The sequence below is a fragment of the Neofelis nebulosa genome, chromosome 11 (assembly GCF_028018385.1).
Source record: "Neofelis nebulosa isolate mNeoNeb1 chromosome 11, mNeoNeb1.pri, whole genome shotgun sequence".
NCBI classification, from domain to species: Eukaryota; Metazoa; Chordata; class Mammalia; order Carnivora; family Felidae; genus Neofelis; species Neofelis nebulosa.
Window position 1 is genome coordinate 64,131,639 of NC_080792.1, and position 21,884 is coordinate 64,153,522.

The 21,884-nt window shown below is 38.6% G+C and overlaps 1 protein-coding gene across 1 annotated transcript in view; it reads right to left on the bottom strand.

The window, feature by feature from the left end:
- Positions 1–1,116: 1,116 nt before the first annotated feature.
- Positions 1,117–21,884, bottom strand: part of LOC131489606 (patched domain-containing protein 3-like) — a 38,651-nt gene continuing 17,883 nt past the window's right edge. Inside the window, 6 exon segments of the mRNA XM_058691615.1 lie at positions 1,117–2,355; positions 5,181–5,326; positions 18,836–18,957; positions 19,846–19,895; positions 19,898–20,091; positions 20,093–20,607. Coding sequence (XP_058547598.1) covers positions 1,142–2,355; positions 5,181–5,326; positions 18,836–18,957; positions 19,846–19,895; positions 19,898–20,091; positions 20,093–20,607 — 2,241 coding nt within the window. The 3' untranslated portion in view covers positions 1,117–1,141.

The following is a 21,884-nucleotide window of genomic DNA, read 5'->3' on the forward strand; positions in this document are numbered from 1 at the left end:
CCTCCCACCCCCCATCAACCCTCAGTTTGTTCTCAGTTTTTAACAGTCTCTTATGCTTTGGCTCTCTCCCACTCTAACCTCTTTTTTTTTTTTTTTTCCCTTCCCCTCCCCCATGGGTTTCTGTTACGTTTCTCAGGATCCACATAAGAGTGAAACCATATGGTATCTGTTTTTCTCTGTATGGCTTATTTCACTTAGCATCGGATGCTTAATCGAATGAGCCACCCAGGGGCCCCTAGTAAAGATATTTTAATGTAAGACTAATTAATTTTTCTCAGGATATTTTAAGTAACATTTTTATTTATTTATTTTTATTTTTTTCAATATATGGAGTTTATTGTCAAATTGGTTTCCATACAACACCCAGTGCTCATCCCAAAAGGTGCCCTCCTCAATACCCATCACCCACCCTCCCCTCCCTCCTACCCCCCATCAACCCTCAGTTTTAAGTACCATTTTTAAATGGGATTTCCAAGCCAAGGAAACATGCCTTTGTTTTTAGTTTATTGACTATTTCAAGTAGTGTGTTTTTACCAGATTGGATTGTGGCAAGCAGGAATTCTATAATTGGTCTTTGATTTGTTAGTGGATATTCAAATAAACCTTCAAAAAAAGGTTAAGAATACTGGAATAAAAATTAGGCCATGAGCAGCCCCAAATACCATAACAAGAAACATAATCTTAAAAAATGTCCTGAAGATGTATGCTTTAGCTGAAGATAAAACACCCACCCCTATTACTGTTGAAACTGTACTTTGTAACACTGGGTAGCCTAGCAGACACAATGCCTCAATTATTTTTTGGTTTACTGAGGGCTTAGACCTGGAAAAAAATGCGTAAGAAATGTGTGCAGAAAAATTGAAAGAAAACCCTATACAAATGACAAGATTAATCATGGATATGGAATCAAGATTGACATTCCAGAATACCATGAACCCTATTACTCCCACAATCACAGAAGCAATAGCAAAAGTTACCCACAAGGAACACAGTGGATGAGGAATGAACAATAAGGAAACAACATAGCTGAGGATGCAACAATGACATTTCGAACAGTGTTTTCTTTTTTCTTTTTTTTTTTAATTTTTTAACATTTATTTATTTTTGAGACTGAGAGAGACAGAGCATGAACAGGGGAGGGTCAGAGAGAGGGAGACACAGAATCTGAAACAGGCTCCAGGCTCTGAGCTGTCAGCACAGAGCCCGACGCGGGGCTCGAGCTCACATCCCTCACGGACCACGAGATCATGACCTGAGCTGAAGTCAGCCGCTTAACCGACTGAGCCACCCAGGCGCCCCGAACAGTGTTTTCTAGTATTGCAGTGTAATGATCAAAATATGTGAATGCCGGGCTGTACACCATTAGGGGAATTTCACACTTTTCGGCTATGCTTCGTAACTGGAATAACATCATCTTCTTATTGGTTGAAGAAGAAACGCTGATGGTCTGAATGAAGCCCCGGGAAGCAATGATTTCATGTGAAGATGAAATATTAATATCATACATAAAAAGTGTAAAATTTGTTTAAAAACTGGGCAAACTGTTTATGAAAGTATTCTTATCATTTACATCTTGCCTGCTATTTTCCATATATTGCACATACTCTCGTAACCAAAACTCTGTAACATTTTTATCTACATAGTCACTGTTTTCCAAATCTGCCAGACATTTTTCCAGTTTTTGCCTAGCGTCTTTATCCCAGTAGTCAAGAGTTTCAGTAACAATAACCATAATCCTGGGGCCATAATCCGAAAAATAGTCTTCTTCTACGTTAAAAAATGGTGTGATGTAGGAATCGTCACTTGCCAAATTTTGAAGGTCTAACCCTTCCTGCACTTGGAAACACCCATATATACTACTAATGATGTACAAAATGTATAGAAGCACTACAAAAAACTTGGACTCAGTGCTTGTGAGAAAAGGGCCAAAATAGTCTCTGAAGAACAAATTCATTGGATGGACATCAGTTTCTTGTTCATCTGGGAGAGGATCACATGGGACACAGCAGGACTTTTTAAATGAAGAACACTTTTGGTCAGGGGTTTCTGGCTTTTTCAACCAGCGTGGACAGACTACTTCTCTTTTACCATCCAGGGCCATAAATGCTCCAAAACAGGTGATGTTATAAAAATAACAAAAGAGCAGGGTTGTTCCTGTATAAGTGCAAAAGTATTGTATGGACCCAAAAGAGGTCATAATCCCTGTATAGAAGGCCAGGACGTTGGTGATAGTGGTGGTTGTAATGGACACTGCCACTTTGGAATAGACACTGGACAGCCGCTGTTTGATGTTATCCATGAGGCTGGTCTTCTGCCAGGCAGAAATCATTATAAACATGTCATCAACCCCAACACGTGTTAAAAAAACAAAGAAACAATTTGCATACATATTAATATCTATGAAAAATTAAACACATAAACTCGAACCATCTTCTTTTTCCATCTCTTAGATCTTATTTATCTTGCCTGATCTGTGCTTTGATACTACTACTTTCTCTGTCACTTTTCTCTGGTTGCTTCTGAATCCACAACAGAATCCACCCCTTCCTCTGTAATAACTCTGTGCTTTATTCATACTCTTATTATTTGTACATAGCACAGGATACTCTACTCCTACTCTTCATTTAGGGTGTTGTAATGATGAGTCAGGAAACATGTTGTAGGTGTTAGTCGAAGCAGGATTAGCATTGTATCTTTGATTCTACTGGATGACTTGAAAGACCATTTTCTCTCATAAACCATCTTAATGAATGCACAAACACACGAAGCCAACATTCTGTTGCTTAAAATATAAACTGGACTTATCCTACAGTTAGCATCTAACCAGCAATGTTTGCACCTCTCTCAAGATTTCTACTAGAGTTGACACTACTTTCACTCATGTATACCTTTGTTCCCATGTATATTGATGCAAACTCAATAAAATAAATAAGGAAATAAACTGCAATAAAATGCTGATCTAATTTCAATTTGGGGGGATCTTGTGCATGGGTTACATGGGAGGGTACTGGGAATTGCAACTTTGCCTCTGATGTTTTACAGGTATGATCAAGAAGATAGAAGAATCTCTATTGACACAAGTCTAAACATTCTGTCATAAACTGCATCCTGACATCCCATGGCTTACCAGCTTTGAGGATTTCACTTGGGCTCAGCAGCACAAAAGGGAAGAATCAGAAGTACTAGGGACCAAGAATGAACTCTTGATATGTATTAGGTATTGAAAAACTAGTTTTATGATTTATAGAAACTTATTCAGAAATTTTCCTTGAACATTTCTTGCTTGAGTTGCTTAAATCTCACACACACACACACACACACACACACACACACACACACACACTCCTATGTACACACGGACTATTCAGTGCTGGTTTATATTAAATCAATTATATACACTTTAACTATAGTTGTTTATGGCTGTGGGGAATACTGAGTGGCTAAGTGTGGGTGCGTACTAGGTAGGTGTGTCCTGAAGAGTTAGAGTAAATAAGTTTACATCCAGCAAACAGCTTTTCCACTGTCTCCCCATGGAAACCAAATACTATTCCTTCCAAGTTCCTTATTTTCTAAAATGTAGAATGGATAAAGAATATGTGGTTTATATATACAGTGGAATACTACTTGGCAATGAGAACAAATGAAATCTGGCCATTTGCAGCAACTTGGATGGAACTGGAGGGTATTATGTGAAGTGAAGTAAGTCACGCAGAGAAGGACAGATACCATATGTTTTCACTCATATGTGCATCCTGAGTAACTTCACAGAAGACCATGGGGGAGGGGGGAGGGGAAAAAAGTTACAGAGAGGGAGGGAGGCAAACCATAAGAGACTCTTAAATACTGAGAACAAACTGAAGTTTGATGGGGGGGTGGGGAGAGGGGAAAGCGGGTGATGAGCATTGAGGAGAGCACCTGTTGGAATGAGCACGAGGTGTTGTATGGAAACCAATTTGACAATAAATTATATTTAACAAAAAATAAATAATTCGTATCTCTTCAAATTAAAAAAAATAAAATATAATATAAACACCTTTGTTTTTCATGCTTATTGTCAAATAAATTCTGGAAGTACAAGAAAATGCAGACAAAAAGTGTAAACAACAGTAATTCCACCCTGCATTTTTATGTATATCCATCCAGAATTTGCTCTATACAAATATGCACATATAACTGTATCTCTCTATTTCAAACACCTGGTTTCAATACCAGCATTTTTCATTTAACATTATATATCTACCTCCTTTTGAAGACTGGATATGATTCAAAAGTATTAATATGCCGTGTTTGAGTTGACCAATCCCATGTTGATATGGAATTAGGTTTTCAAAACTTTTCCGTTCTAAATAATGCCGAAGTGAACATACTCGTTCTGCTCTTTGAGTACTTGTCTAATTCTTAAGACAAATTTCTAAAAATGGAATTGCTAAGCCAAAGATATTTGCTGTTTGATGTTTAAATCTTTTGATTTGCTGCAAAATTGGATTTTAAAAAGTGTGTAAGAGGCGCCTGGGTGGCTCAGTTGGTTGAGCACCGGCTTCAGCTCAGGTCACGATCTCATGGTCCGTGAGTTCAAGCCCCGCGTCGGGCTCTGTGCTGACAGCTCAGAGCCTGGAGCCTGTTTCGGATTCTGTGTCTCCCTCTCTCTCTGACCCTCTGCCATTCATGCTCTGTCTCTCTCTGTCTCAAAAATAAATTAACGTTAAAGAAAATTTAATTTAAAAAAAGTGTGTAACAATTTATAATTTTCTCCCAGCAGAATGAGTATTCATTTATATACAACCTTCCTCATATCTTCAATCTTGCTAGTATTTATTAATTTAATAAGAAGACAAGGTATCTCACTTTTGGTTTAATTTGCATCCATTCATTAATTGAGAAGTCAAATTATTTTTTCCCTCTACTTCCAGTGAGGGATGTGTGTGTGTGTGTGTGTTTGTGTGTATGTGTGAACTGCCCGTTCATGTCTCTTGTCTGTGTTTTTCCATTTGGGGTACTAGATTTTTCTGCCTCTAAACACACACACTTCAATTTGATTTTCTTCTCTCCTGTCACCTCATTTTGGATCTGTGGAGCCACCTGAATATAATTATTTTGCTTAATCTAACATAAATTCCTTCCCTTATCTACCCCATACCCCCACATATACAATGTGTAGCTTCACATTTGGTTTTACTCACCTAGAATAAGAAATGGTGAATTTGTAACTATGATCACAAGTGGCACCTCAATGTACAACATCAGGCCAAAGCCTCTCACCACTGCCAAGGCAGCAGAAATCACTCCCAAGGTTGCAGCCCACATTTTGTTTCATACACGGTCACACCTGTACATTTGGAGGGAAAAATCATGGAATTTGTGGTGGTAGCTTCCACATTGAAATTCGATCAGTTTATAACATTCTCTACTTGGACATCTGTTCAGAAAGCTCTTGGGCAATAATTCCCATACCTGTCTGCTGAAGACCTTTAATTCCCAGGCACTGTCCCAGACCAAGTGGGAAAAAGGGCAGAGGGAACAGAAAAGCTGTGAATCAGTACTTTTACCAAACTTCCTGAGCAATTCTTCTGCAGCTGGGCAAGTACAAATTCACTCACCACCAGTTCAGAGCCATAAAGATATACCAAATACTTCAGATGGTTAATTACACCCTGATCTTCAAAGGGTGTAAATGGAATACAACAGCAAAGGGAGGGCAAGCTCTAGCAGAGAAAGTATCCATATTCAGTGCTCTTTTCACCCACCCTTGACTCCAAGTAGCCATAGATGCAATTCTAAACAGCTCTTGTATTTCAAAACCAGTTCAATATGTATTGTGATTAACAAAATGTATGAAAGTCTCCTCCTAAAACGTTTTCAGGATTCTTGTCTACTGGTGAAGAGGGCTCTAGGAAAGTTGCTAGTAATTACAAAAGAATTAGAAATGTAGTCCATTAAAAAAAAAGTTTATTTATGGGGCGCCTGGGTGGCTCAGTCAAACAACTGACTTTGGCTCAGGTCATGATCTCATGGTTTGTGGGTTTGAGCCCCATGTTCAGCTCTGTGCTGATGGTTTGGACCTGGGAGCCTGCTTTGGACTTGTCTCCTTTCTCTGTGCCCCTCCCCTGTTCATATTCTCTCTCTCTCTCTCTCTCTCTCTCTCTCCCTCAAATAAATAAATGTTTAAAAAATGTTGTTTACTTATTTATTTTTGAGAGAGAGCACAAGTGGGGGAGAGGCAGAGAGAGAGAGAGAGAGAGAGAGAGAGACTACCAAGCAGGCTCCACACTACCAGTGCAGAGCCTGATGTGGGGCTTGAACCCACAAACAATGAGATCATAACCTGAGCCAAAGTCAGACGCTTAACATCTGAGCCACCCAGGCGCCCCTCTAGTCCATTTTTAATAACACAGCCTGTGCCTTTTTCTTTGCTGGACCAAGAAAATGGGAATATATAGGCAGCATTTTAAAGTATGGATTCAGCACTTTACCTACCCAATAACCACAATATTACATTTGAAAATATTGACAACCACCTCTGGTTTTATATTTTGCTTTTTTGTTAACTGCTTCAAAACAAATGACTGATACTTGTCTCTAGATATTTTTAGGAGGAGAGAGAAACTAAGTTTGGATTGAAGACTAGGAGAGTCAACTATGGAAATAGAAGCACTGATTCTAATACAGCAACATGACCATGACCTTTAGGCAAGACAACAGTAAAATAGCTAAACTTTCTTATTTTGCAAAAAAATTTCTACACCATGGTTTTATTTATTTTTTTTTCAACACATCAGTGCTATGAGTTAAACTCAGGGCCCCAAACCAACCACATGTGCAAAATTCCAGAGCAAAAGTAAAATTCCTTGTTAGAATAAAATTTGATTATAATGAATACTTTCTTAAAACAACAATGTTGGTTTATAGCAGTTTGAAATAAGAAAGTAACAAAGATGAACTTTGAAATCAGAAAGATGAATGAGTTACATATGACATTCCATCTTTCAAGTTTCTGGATTTTTTGGTATAAAATTTTCAGATGATGTAAGGGAGGGAGTGAAGTATATTATTGCCTATAGTGACTTTATTGACTACGTGCTGAGTTGACCTTGTCTAAATGATCTTTCCTTTAATGTGCAATAGACAATGGAAGGAAAGATCTTAAGATGGAACACTGTAGGAGTTTGGTGAATACATTTGCAGATATTCCGGTCTCCAAGAAAGTTATTTTTTTTAAGTTCATTTCTCTTGAGGGAGAGAGAGGCTGACAGAGAGAGACAGAGAGAGAGAATGGCAAGCAGGCTCCACACTGTCAGTGCAGAACACGAAGTGGGGCTCAAACCCATGAGCCACGAGATCATGACCTGACCCGAAGCCTAGAGTCAAGATGCTTAGCTGACAGAGCCACCCAGGCACCCCTGAGGAGGATTTTGTTTTAAGCAGTTTATCAGAATGACCTAGGGAAGTCTTAGAACTTTAGATCTCCTGGAACCTGGCTATGCAGATCCTGATTCAGTAGGTTGGTAGGGAAGCTGTAGAATCTTTATGTCTAAAACCTTCCCCATATGACTCCAGTGCAGGCAGCAAGATGGCCAACCTTCTGAATTTTTTATTTACCTGACAGGGAAGGGCTAAATTAGAACTTATTATTCTTAGACAACAATCTATATGTTTGGTAAGAGATCCACATCTTCCTTCAAAGGTAATGATTTTTCTCATAAGTAAACAACAGTTTACAGTGTATTTGAGAAGGGAAAGATTTTCAAGCTTGTTTCAGAAACAGATCTAATATTTGGTGTAAATGTTGTCATGTCCAAAATGTGAGACAATTTTGAAGGAGACAAGAAGATCAATATACCACTACTTGCTGTAGAATGAGGTTCAGGCCAGAGCATATACTTGAAAAAGTTTGTTCATATGACTTCACAATCAGACAATAAATACGGAACCCTAAAATAGGTGCAAATAAGGGTTCTGTGTGAGGTAAATGCATATGTGCAAGGATAACCTTCATATGTAAGTGTAAATGAGTCAGGCAGGATGGGCAATGTCTTAGGGACTGTCTAGGAGGCTGTTGTCCAGACCAGAGATAAGAGATTCTCAGTGATAACAGAGAGGTAGGAGTGGGAGATGTCCTAGGAATTCACAAACACACTCAAAGGAGAATTGGTTTTATTTTAAAGCCTAGAGAAGGCATGTATTGAAGCATCGTGGCAGCAGCTGTGCCTTAAGGATTTCCCTCCTCCCTTTCTTTTTCTCCTTGGACATGCTCCAACTAACTTAGCAAGATGGGAAGCAGGAAGAGAAGGGATAGAAGAGGGCTGGCGAACCAACAGAATGGGGGAAGATATTTGCAAATGACATATAACATAAAGGCTTATTATCCAAAATCTATAAAGAACTTACCAAACTCAACACCTGAAATAATCCAGTGAAGAAATAGCCAGAAGACATGATGAGACCAAAGAAGGCATCCAGATGGCCAACAGACACATGAAAAGATACTCAACGTCACTCATCATCAGGGAAATACAAATCAAAACCACAGCGAGATACCACCTCACACCAGAGTGGCTAAAATTAACAACTCAGGAAACAACAGATGCTGGCAAGGATGTGGAGAAATGGGAACCCTCTTGCACTGTGGTGGGAATGCAAACCCTCTTGCACTGTGGGTGGGAATGCACAATTGGTGCAGCTGCTCTGGAAAACAATGTATCCAAAGGATACGGGAGTGCTGATTCATGGGGGCACATGAACCCCAATGTTTATAGCAGTGCTATCAACAATATCCAAAATACAGAAAGAGCCCAAATGTCCATCAACTGATGAATGGATAAAGAAGATGTGGTTTATGGGGCGCCTGTGTGGCTCAGTCGGTTAAGCGGCCGACTTCGGCTCAGGTCATGATCTCGCAGTCCGTGAGTCCGAGCCCCACGTCAGGCTCTGTGCTGACAGCTCAGAGCCTGCAGCCTGTTTCAGATTCTCTGTCTCCCTCTCTCTGACCCTCCCCCATTCATGCTCTGTCTCTCTCTGTCTCAAAAATAAATAAATAAACGTTAAAAAATTACAAAAAAAACAAGAAGATGTGGTTTATATATACAATGGAACACTACTTCGAAATGAGAAAGAAATATTGCCATTTGCAACTACGTGGATGGAACTAGAGGGTATTATGCTAAGCAAAATTAGTCAGAGAAAGACAAATATCATGTGACTTCACTCATATGAGGACTTTAATATACAAAACAGATGAACATAAGGGAAGGGAAGCAAAAATAATACAAAAACAGGGAAAAGGACAAAACATAAGAGACTCTTAAATATGGAGAACAAACAGAGGGTTACTGTTGTAGGAGGAGTTGTGGGAGGGGGGATGGGCTAAATGGGTAAAAGCATTAAAAAATATACTTCTGAAATCATTGTTGCACTATATACTAACTAACTTGGATGTAAATTTTCAAAAATAAATTTTAAAAATTTAAAAAAGAAGATGTGGTTTATATATACAATGAAATACTACTTGGCAATGAGAAAGAATGAAATCTTGCCATTTGCAACAACGTGGATAGAACTGGAGGGTATTATGCTAAGTGAAATAAGTCAGTCAGAGAAAGACCGATATCATATGTTTTCACTCATATGTCGAATCTGAGAAACTTAACAGACATCCATGAGGGAAGGGAAGGGTAAAAAATCATTTCAAACAGAGAGGGAGGCAAACCATAAGAGACTCTTAAATACAGAGAACTGAGGCTTGATTTGGGGGGGTGAGGTGAGGGGAAAATTGGTAATGGGCATTGAGGAGGGCACTTGTTGGGATGAGCACTGGGTGTTATATGTCAGCGAAGAATCATGGGAATCTACCCTGAAACCAAGAGCACACTGTGTCCACTGTATGTTAGCTAACTTGACAATAAATTATATTCAGGAAAAAAAAAAGAAGAAGAGAACTGGTAAGCTCCTTTATCCCCATTAAGGGCTATCCCATGCAGCATGCTCTAGCAAAGGGTGCCGAAGGGCACCTTAACTTTAAATCAAGTTACCAATTTTGTTTATTACATGGACATGGACATGGACATTTTAACTCTGACTGGAGGATTTTGTCCTACCTGCTAATGACCACAAAAGTCACATAGCCTGTCTGAGCTTTCATGGGGCAGAGGAAGATCTTGCTCTTACCCACAAAACTTAAAGGGAAAAAAGGGAGACAAAAATAAAGTTGCATTATCTTTATACCTCATGAGTCCTATATGTTTCATATGATGGTTACATAAACATAAAGTCTTCAAAGACAAATAAATATAAATAATTTTCTAGGGGTGTCTGGCTGGCTCAGTTGGTTAAGCATCCAACTCTTAGTTTTGGCTCAGGTCACGATCTCCTGGTTTGTGAGTTCAAGCCCTGTGTCGGGCTCTGCTCTGACAGTGCAGAGCCTGCTTGGGATTCTTTCTCTCCCTCTCTCTCTGCCTCTCCTCTGCTCACTGAACCATGCTCTCTCTTTCAAATTAAATATTTAAAAAATCATTTTCTAATTGCCTTCAGTATAAGATTTTCTGTACTACTGTCCATAATTATTAGTAAAGATAAGCAAGAATTGATATAAATGTGTATCTTCAGAACCAACTACCTAGTAGGAAAGTTTTGTCAAGCCAACTGTTGGTACCTTGGAGATTCCACATTAGGTTAACATTATTTTTATACTCTAATGACTTTAACAAGACTGAATTTGGACTTTTTTTCCTTCCCATCCTTCCTCCCCTATTTTCTCCCTCCCTCCCTCTCACCCTTCCTTCTTAGTTTTTTTATTTTGTTTGTTTTCTAGGGAATGTGGTCTTTCTTTCCAAAATAACAAAGTTGCGAGGCAGTTTATTAACTCTAACGAGATACCCATCATGGTTAACTCCCTCTACCTACTGGGGCCTTATGTTTCTCTACCTTAAAATCTAGAGAGTTGAATTATATCATCTGTTCCCAAACCTACCTATACAGGAGAATCAATTAAAGACATTTTTGAAATATAGATTTTCAGACTGAAACCCCAGAGACTTGATTCAGTAGGTGGCTTCAGAATAAGTAGGTGTAGAGTCCTCTCTGGAACTCTGCTGTGAGAATCACTAAATTAATATATTCTATGGGGTTACTTCTACAACTAAATACTGGTGTTTGCTGATATTTTCAATATTTTAGCTTTCTGATTACAAGAGCTCAAACTAATCCTAATGCCTAGATAACAATTTTTAAGTGCTTAACAAGGTAAACCCCACATCCGAACAATGGGGACACCCAAGTCAATTAAATTCGAGATTAATTTTTTATATAGTTAAAAGTACTAGTTCAAATTTATACAGAAATAAGGACTTGTTTAATACTATCAGCATATCTGCTTCCAAATGGAACAATTACTCACAATTGGCACAATATGTAAAGTAAAAAACATATGCCAAATCAAACAAAACTGGCCATAATTTCTTTATTTGTTTTTACTATTCCATCTGATTGCACACTATTGCCAATGGGGGGTGGGGAGAAAAGAAAGTTTAAAAAATAAGAGTTTAGTGCTGGATATCAGCAAAACATGGCGTAGGAATTTCCCAAGTCTCATCCCGACAAAGAAATATAGAAAAACGGGCATATATTTTCAGAATTCTGTGAACTCTGGAAAGCAGTCAAAAGCTTACAGCAACTAAGCAAGCACTAAATGAAAGAAAATCAGGGGAGTACTTCAAAATAGTAGGAATGTTTGTAGTGATTTTACATGCCCTGTCTCCCTCTCCAGTGTGATAGTAGTCTTAAAGTGGCAGTGATCATAATGTGACAGATGTGTTAAAGTGGCCCCAGTCCCAAACTGTCCCTAAGACAGCAGGGATCTTAAAGTGGTAACAGCTCATGTTACCATGATGGAGCCATTTCCCTGTTTTTGGAGGAAGCAGAGCAGAGATTATTCCTAAAATATTTTATATGTCTGTTCTAACCTATTTGGGGGCTACCTGAAGGACTGATGCAAGGCTCTGTTTTGTCTAACTCAAAACTCAGGTTGAGAAAGCTGGAAACACCACAAGTTGAATTAACAAACCTCATGTGCATAGAGCAAAAGATTATAGCTCAAAAATACAAAAGACTGACTATGGAAAAAGATGAGGAGCATTTCTCTGGGAATTTAGGATATTAAAAAGCACTCAGTTATACTGGGGAATTTAGAAAATTACCCAGGGCAAGATGTATGCTCAGAAAAGACCTAAGAAGACCCTAAGCTTTCACCTAAGGCTGATCCCTACAGTGTAAGCCTTGGTAAGTGTTGGAGGTTCCAGGCACAGAACCATTTTGCAAACACTGGGAGAGCTCCTGGTATCCAAGAAAATCTATGTCAAAACACTAGCTAAGGTACAGAAACTTCAGTGACCACAAAAAACAATAATTACAGTCTTTCAATAATAGTTTCGGAAAATCACAAAGAAAATGGACCACTAATCTTAAATAAACACATAGGAAAACAACAGAAAACCCTGGGGAAGGTGGAATCTGATTTCCAGTTAGCCAAATGTCCAGTTTTCTACACAACCACCACCACCACCAATAACAAATCACAAGGTATATAAAGATAGAGGAGAGTGTGGTTCAAAATATGTGTGAAACAAAATAAATAGACAGAAATCATCCTTGAGGAAAGACAGAGCTAGGACTTACTAGACAAAGACTATAAACGCTTTTCTAAATATGCTTACAGAACTAAAGAAGAGCTCTGACAAGGAAATAAGAAAAACAATGTATGAGCAAAATAATATAAAGAGGTAGAAATTTTTTAAAGGAACCAAACAGAAATTCTGGAACTGAAAAATACAATAACTGAAATGACAGAACACAAACCCAAAAACACTAGACGCATTCAACAGCAGGCCTAATAGGCAGAAGAATCAATGAACTGAAAATAGGACAATTGAAATGTATGGAGTCTAAGAGACACAAAGAAAAAAGGATGAAGGGGGCGCCTGGGTGGCGCAGTCGGTTAAGCGTCCGACTTCAGCCAGGTCACGATCTCGCGGTCCGTGAGTTCGAGCCCCGCGTCAGGCTCTGGGCCGATGGCTCGGAGCCTGGAGCCTGTTTCCGATTCTGTGTCTCCCTCTCTCTCTGCCCCTCCCCCGTTCATGCTCTGTCTCTCTCTGTCCCAAAAATAAATAAAAAATGTTGAAAAAAAAAAAAAAAAAAAAAAGAAAAAAGGATGAAGAAAAGTGAGAAGAACCTCAGAGATCTGTGGGTCTACCAGCCAGTAGATCAACATACACATTATGGGAGTTCCAGGAGAGAGAGAAAAGGAGGCAGGAAGAATATTTAAAGAAATAATGGCTGAAAACTTCCCAAATTTGGTAGAAGATATGAAGCTACAAATCCAATAAGCTTAATGAAGTTCAAATAGGATGAACTCAAAAAGACCCAGACTGAGAACATTATAATCAAATCATTGAAAGCCAAAGGCAAAGAGAGTCTTGGAAGCACTGAGAGAGGAGAAACTCACCAAATATAAGGGACCCTTAATAAGTGTAAAAGCTGATTGCTTATTAGAAACCATGGAGGCAAGGAGACAATGGGATATTTATAGTGCTTAAAGAAAAAAAAAATCAACTAAAATTCTGTATTCATCAAAACTGTCATTCAAAAATGAAGGAGAAATTAAGATATTCCAGATAAACAAGAGCTAAGTGGGCTTGTTAATTAGACCTGCCCTATATGAGATGGTAAAAGGAATCCTTCTGGCTGAATAGAAAGAACAATAAAAAGTAATGCTAAGTCATATGAGGAAACATAGGTCTTGGTCAAGTATAACAGCAAGTATTATTATATTTTTGGTTTATAATCCTACATTTTATTACCTACAGAATTTAGAACATAAAAATAATTATAACTCTGTTATTGGGCATAGAGTGTACAAAGACATAATTTGTGACAACAACAACATAAAGAGTGGGGGACAGAGGTGTATAGAAGCAGCACATTTGTGTGTTTTTGAAGTTAAGTTGGTATCAGTTTAATGTAGATTGTTTTAAACTTAGAATTATATGAATCTCCATGGTAACCATAAAGAAAATCTCACAAAATCATTGTAAAAGGAAATGAGAAGAGAATCAAACAACTCATTAGAAAAATAGAAACTAAACATAGAAAAAGGGATAATGGATGAAGTGAGGGACAAAAAAACTGTATGATACACAGAATACAAATAGCAAAATAGCAGAAGTCCTTCCTTGTCAGAAGTTATTTTAAATGTAAATGGATTAAACTCTTGAATAAAAGGGTAGAAATTGACAGAATGGATAAAATAACATGATTCAACTATATGCTGTCTACAAGAGACTCATTATAGATCCAAAGACATAAATAGATTGAAAGCTAAAGGATGGAGAAAGATATTCCATATAAATATAACCAAAGGAGGGCAGGATTGAATATACTTCTATAAGATGAAATAGATTTTATTTTAAAAACTGTTAAAAGAGACAAAGAAGGGCATTTTATATTGATAAAAAGAACAATTCATCAAGAAGATTCATCTACAAACATACATGCACTGCCAATAGAGACCCAAAAATGAAACAAATATTAACAGACTTGTAGACAGAAATAGATGGAGAATTCAATATGCCACTTTCAATAATGTATAAGACATCTAGGCCAATAATCTATAAGGAAACAGAAGAAATGGACAACACTAAATAAATTAGACCTTACAGAGATATATACAACACTCAACCCAATGATAGAAGAATATACATTATTCTCAAGTGAACATGAAACATTCTCTGGAATAGATCATATGTTAGGTCACAAAACAAGTCTGAAAATGTAAAAATATTGAAATTACCCAATGTATCTTTTTAACCAACAATGGAATGAAGCTACAAATCAATAATAGAGGGAAAACTGGATAATTCAAAATGTATGGAAATTAAGCAACTCTATCAAATAACCAATGGGTCAAAGAATAAATCACAAGGGAAATTAGAAAATACTTAGCAACAAATGAAAATAAAGACACAGCAAAGTATAACTTACAGGATATAGCAACACCAGTGCTCATTGGTAAATTTATACTACATTAAAAAAGAAAAAAAAAAGGTCTTCAATCACCTTACGGTACTAGACATATCGCAGAAATAGAAACAAAATAAAACAAAACAAAACCCAAAGCTAACAAGGAAGGAAATGAAAAGATTAGAATAGAGATATATGCAATTGAGACTAGAAAAACAATGGAGAGAACCAACAAAGCCAAAAATCGATTATTTAAAAAGATCAACAAATTGATAAACTCTTATCTAGAGTGACAAAGAAAAAAGAAGACAGATATAACTAAATCAGATATGAAATTGAAGACATTACTACTAACCTTAGAAAAATATGAAGGATTATAAAAGAACACTATACAGTTGTCTGGGTGGCTCAGTTGGTTGAGCTCCGACTTTGTCTCAGGTCATGATCTCACGATTGATGGTTTTGAGCCCTGCATGGGGCTCACTGCTATCAGTGCAGAGCCCACTTTGGACCCTCTGCCCCCACTCCCTGCCACCTCTCTCCCTCTCGTGCACTCTCTCTCAAAAATAAATAAACATTAAAAAAATAAAGAATACTATAAACAACTTATGCCAACAAACTATATGAAATGCACAAATTTCTAGAAACACATAAATGACCTAAACTGACTCAAGATGAAATAGAAAATCTCAACAGACATTGAATAAGTAAAAAGACTGAATCAGTAATCAAAAACCACCCAAAAACAAAAGTCCAAGACCAGATGGCTTCACTGGTAAATTTTACTAAACATGTAAAGAAGAAGTAACACCGATCCTTCTCAAGTCCTTCCAAAAAGTTGAAAAGGAAGAAACACTCTCTAACTCATTCTATGAGACCAACATTACACTGATACCAATCCCAGACAAAGATTACAAGAAGAAAACTATAGATCAATATCTTATGAATGTACATTCAAATGTCCTTAATAATATTCTGCAAACCCAATTCAATAGCACGTTAAAAAGATTATACATCATTACCAACTAGGATTTATCCCAGGAATGCAAGACTGGTTCAACATGGGAAAAATCAATCAAGTGACATATCACACTAATAGAACAAAGGATAAAATCTACATGATCATCTCAATATATGCAAAAAAGGCATTTGACAAAATCCAACACCCAATTATGATTAAAAAAAAAACCTCAAAAACAAGGAATAGAAAGGAACTTCCTCAAAATGATAGGGACCATTATAAGAACTGAATATCTAACAATATAATCCAAAGTGAAAGCTGAAAGATTTCCCTTCAAAATCAGGAACAAGATAAAGATGCCCACTTTCACCAATGACACTTGACATTGAAGTGGAAATGCTTTCCAGAGGAATTAAATAAGAAATGGAAATAAAAGGAATCCAAATTGGAAATGAAGAAGTATAACTATCCCTTTTCACAGATTACATGATTCTATATATGAAAATTCCCACGAAACCACAATAAAACTAATAGAGTTAATAAACAAATTGAGCAAAGCTGCAGGATACAAGATCAACACACAAATACCAGTTGTGTTTCTATATACGTGCAATGAACAATCCAAAAATGAAATGAAAAAAGCAATTCCATTTAGTGTCTAAAAGAATAAAATATTTAGAAATAAATTTAACCAAGGAGGTGAAAGATGGAAAGCTACAAAAATCTAGTGAAAGAAACTAAAGAAGACCTAAGTTAATGGAAATGCAACCTTAGTTCATGGGGAGGAAGACAGTATTGTTAAAATGTTCATCTCACTTAAAACAACCTACAGATTCAACACAATCTTTATCAAAATTTCAATGACCTTCCCCCCACCCCAGAAATGGAAAAGTCAACCCTCAAATTCATATGGAATTGCAAGGAGTCCTAGATATCCAAAATAATCATGAAAAAGACGATAAAAATTGGAGGGCTGAGATTTCCAGATTTCAAAACTCATAACAAAGCCACAGGAATCAAAACATTGTGGTACTGGCACATCAACAGACATGTAGGCTCATGGCATATAATTTAGAGTCCAGAAATAAACCCATACATCTACAACCAATTGATTGTTTACAAGGATGCCAAGTCCAATCAACTGGGAAAGAATAGTCTGTTCATCACATGGGACTTGGAAAACTGGATTTCCAGCAATCAACATGGAAGCATGGATTTCCACATGAATTTCCATGCACAAGAATGAAGTTAAACCCCTACTCACCTACATATAAAGGGCTAAAACCATAAAACTCTTAGAAGGAAACACAGGGCAAATGTGCATGACATTGAACTTGTCAATGGATTCTTAGATATAGGTATAAGTAGCAAAAGAAAAAAATAAGATAAAGTGGATTTCATCAAAATTAAAAACTCTTGTGCATTAAAGACATTATCAAGAAAGTGAAGAGACAATACACAGAGTGGGAGAAAATATTTATAAATCATATATCTGATAAAGGTTTAATATTTAAAACATACAAAATACTGAGGTGTCTGGGTGGTTCAGTCAGTTGACTTCAGCTTCAGCTCAGGTCATGATCTCATGGTTTGTGGGTTCACGCCCCGCATCAGGCTCTGTGCTGGCAGCGTGGAGCCTGATTGGGATTCTCTCTCTCTCCTCTCTTTCTGACCCTCCCCCATTCATACTTCTTCTCTCTCGAAATAAAAAAAAATAAATAAACCTAAAACCAAATATACAAAGTACTCACCAACAATAGGACTCAAAAACAAAAAGACAACCAAATTAAAAAATGGGCAAAGGACTTGCATAGACATTTCTCCAAAGATGTACATATGGCCAATAAACACATGAAAAGATACTTAAGATCATTAGTAATTAGGGAAATGTAAATCAAACCACACTTTGTCACTATTAAGTTGACTATTATCAATAAAACAAAAAACAAGTGTTGGTGAGGATGCGGAGAAATTGGAACCTTTATACGTTGCTGGTAGGATTTGGTGGTTCTTCAAAGAACTGAACATAGAATTATCACTCCACCCACCAATTCCATTCCCAGGTATATACTGAAAATAATTGAAAACGGGAGCTCAAGAAAATATTTGTACATCAATGTTCATTGCAGCAGTATTCACAAAAGCCAAAAAGTGGAAACATTCCAAGTGCCCATCAACAGTTAAGTGTATAAAAAAACAGTGCTGTATGTATACAGTGAAATATCAGTCATAAAAATGAATGAAGTTTTGATACGTGCTAGGATATAGAGGAACCTTGAAAACATTATGCCAAGTGAAATAAGCCAGTCACAAAAGTACAAATATTGTGTGATTCCACTTGTATGAAATCTCTAGAATAAGCAAATTCATAGAGATAGAAAGTAGATGAAGGTTAGCCGGGACTGGGGGGAGGCCATGGAGAGTTACTGCCTAAGGGTTATACAGTTTCTGTTTGGGGAGATGGAAAGATTTAGAAACAGACAGTTGTAGGGCGCCTGGGTGGCTCATTAAGCGTCCAACTTTGGCTCAGGTCATGATCTCCTGGTTTGTGGGTTCGAGCCCCGCGGCAGGCTATGTGCTGACAGCTCAGAGCCTGGAGCCTGCTTCCAATTCTGTCTCCTTCTCTCTCCGCCCCTCCCTCACTTGTGCTCTGTCTCTCTCTCTGTCTATCAAAAATAAATAAACGTAGAAACATAAAAATGAAAAAAAAGATAGTTGTGATGGTTGCACAACAGTGTGAATGTAATTAATGCCACTGAAATATACACTTAAAAATGATTAGAATGGCATATTTTATATCAATTATATGTATTTGGCCACCCAAAAATATCTGTTAAAAAGAGTTAAGAAACAATGAAACCATTTTACCTGTAGCATGATATGATTGCAAATAATATGATTAGAAGGTATGCCAAGTGAAACAAAGGGATCACTGTCATCAAAATTGCTTCAAGTTCCAGTTGTGTAGAAATTGATGTAAAGTAGACCACCTGCCACAAAAGTTTAGTCAAGTAAATAACTTTTCATTCCAATATTTGTGTGAGTTACAAACACTATTGAAACACTACAGCTTACTGATTGAAACATGTTAAGATTTAGTAAAAGATCAAAATATGTGAATCGTGATTTTAGAATAAAGATTAACATAGGTGTGCTTCTTCCCACAAATCTGTGGCACACTTTCCAAAGTTTCTTTCAGAAACCCAAGGTTTAAACCTCCTGAATACACAAAATCTGAGATCTACCTAAGATTGTGAAACAATTCATAATTACAGAAATTGTGGCTTTTTCTAACATTTTAGTAGGTCGTTGTCTTTTACTATTTTAATTTCATCGATATTTCAGAAGGATCTGGTATTTTTCCAATAGTTGTCTCACTTTGACCAGGCTTATTCACAACTATTAGTTACAGAATAGCTAGCATGTGCCTGGCACTAGGCTATATAACTTACTTGGTAAACAGTGAGCTAATTCTCTTTTCAATAATACCATGGAACTTCTTAAAAGTTTGTTGCTTTTATTCAAATGAACCCCAAACACATTTCAGAGGGTTCCCCCGAAGAGCAAAGACTTTAAGAGTAAGGATTTTAAAGTAATTTGACTGGAAAACCTGATGATCAATGTCTGCACTGAGCAGACCTACCTTAAGGATGTAGGATTTGTGTTTTCCACCAGAATATTATTAAGGATTTATGCTATGTGGCATCCTTTGGTGTGTGAGATTAAGGAAGTTGGATTAAGTGCCAAACAGAGTAGAGCACTCCCAGCTGCAAGTCAAGGACTCCAACAAATAATCCAGGAGTGCTACTACTTGGAAAACGTGTTCTTACCCCTCCCACCTTCTCCTGGTCTCCCTATAAAACTCAGCCACCAGATACCTGGATCCTCTTTGAGGCCAGACTCTTTTCAATGTTGCTAAATTGGTTCAGAAATGGGTCAACCATTTCTTACCACGTTCGTTGTCCTCTCCATCCTCAGTTTTCAGGTAGTAGAGCAGCCTCACAGCTTTGGCTTCCAGGAGTAACTGGTTCATTCCCATCCTCTCACCTAAGAAGTTTCCTCCAAAGGTGCCAGCCAGGTAGATGGGCTGACCGGTGTGGTTGTAGATTGGGAAAGTGACATTTCAGGTCGAGGTCCCTGTTCATCTGCCAGGCATACAGGAGTGGGTTGGAAGGCACGCAGAGACCCTGGTGCTTGGCACACACCTGATTGTAGTGGATCTGGGTTCCGTTTTCCCCCCTCGCATACAGATCCTGGATCACGTCATCCACTTTACTAACTTCTGATAAGATTGCTGGTTCTAGCAGGGAGGTGGTGTTGGAGACCGTTAGAATACAAGCGAAATTGACCTCGGTGCTCTTCCTGGAGATGGAGAAGCGGTAAGAGTCGTTGGCGGTGAAGCGTTCCTGCACAAAGCGCCGCTCGGCCTTGGCTGGGCTCCCTATTGGGGTGTACTCCTTGAGGTTTTCTTCTACATCCTTGGGCAGGTAAATCAAACCGGTGCCCAGAGTGGCCGTCAGCTCCATGGGCACCAACAGGAAGATCCAGGGGTGTGAGCCCACTTCGCATCCCAGCCTTCGGAAGAGGCAGGAGAGAGGCGCCTCCAGGCAGTCGGTGTGGCAACGGGGTATCTCGGACACCTAGTTTTCCGACGGTGATGCGGGAAGCGAGGAATCCCCCCTCACTGACACCAGATGTGAATGGGGCGCCCCAGCGGGCTCTGGCAACTGCCCCGAAGCCCAGGTCATCTCGGGTTCCTGTCTTCCACCGAAGAACTGCTCTGACTCGTGCTTAGAGGCCGGGAGCGGCTCTGAAACGGCCCTGCCTTGGGTTGCCCCCTCGCCTCCGACCTGGGCTCCGGCTCCTCCGCTGGGGGTTCCCACTCCGCCGGCGCCTCCGCCTCTGGCCAGGCCTCTGGCGCCACCTTGCAGGGATGAAGGCTCATTTCCGGGAAGGAAAGGCCAGGGTCTCAAACGTGACAGATTAGAAAGCAGCCACTGGACCGAGCGCCTGTCTCCGCCCCACACGACGGTTTCCTGGAGAAATTCTGCGGAAGTCTGTTTGAGTTCTGGCGGCTCGCGCCCGGATCCCGGAGGCTTCCGTTGGGGAGCAGGTGTTTTGACTCATAGCCCATCCAGCCCCAAATTTGTCTGTGGTGTGCCTGATGCTCCCAGGAAGTTAGTACACAAACACTACTTAACGGTAAGATGCGTGCCTCTTCTACAAGACTTACACACACACACACACACACACACACACACACACACACACACACACGTGGTGTCACCTTTCTGGGGAGCATCCAGTAACACAGTTCTCGGGTAAGGTGAACCTCGTACCCCTGGTTTAGTGATTCTTTTTGCTAACTACAAACGTAACATATATTCTTCTTGTAAAAAGTTAGAAGTAAATAAGTGGGCTGAAAAGTGGGTATTTATCTTGGATCTATTCCACCCGCAGTTCCCAGGATGGAGGGACCCCTGTGTTCATGTCACCGTTTTTATTAAAACCTTTACCCACCTTTTAACATGCACGCAACTGAGAGGCAGGTCTTGAGCGGTTCTTAAGAATTATGAAAATTGCTTGCCATGTTTTTCATGGTTGGTAGTCACCTAATATTATTGTGATTGTGTTTTTATGTGGGTAGGTCTAGGGTTTTAATGAAATCTCCAGATTGTAAGCGTACCAAGTCCAAGAGTTTAAGAAAGATATCTTTAACAGTATTTTCAAGAAGAAAGAAATAGGAGATTTTGTTAAGCTGCCCTTAAACAATGACAGAAAGTCATTGTTTAAGACCGACCTTATTAAAATAACCACAAGATGGCACCCGTTTTCTATTTTCAAAGTTATGGTAAAGGAAACTGAAGATTCCTTCTCTCTTTCGTCTGTGTTTCCAAGTCCTAATTATAGCTACATC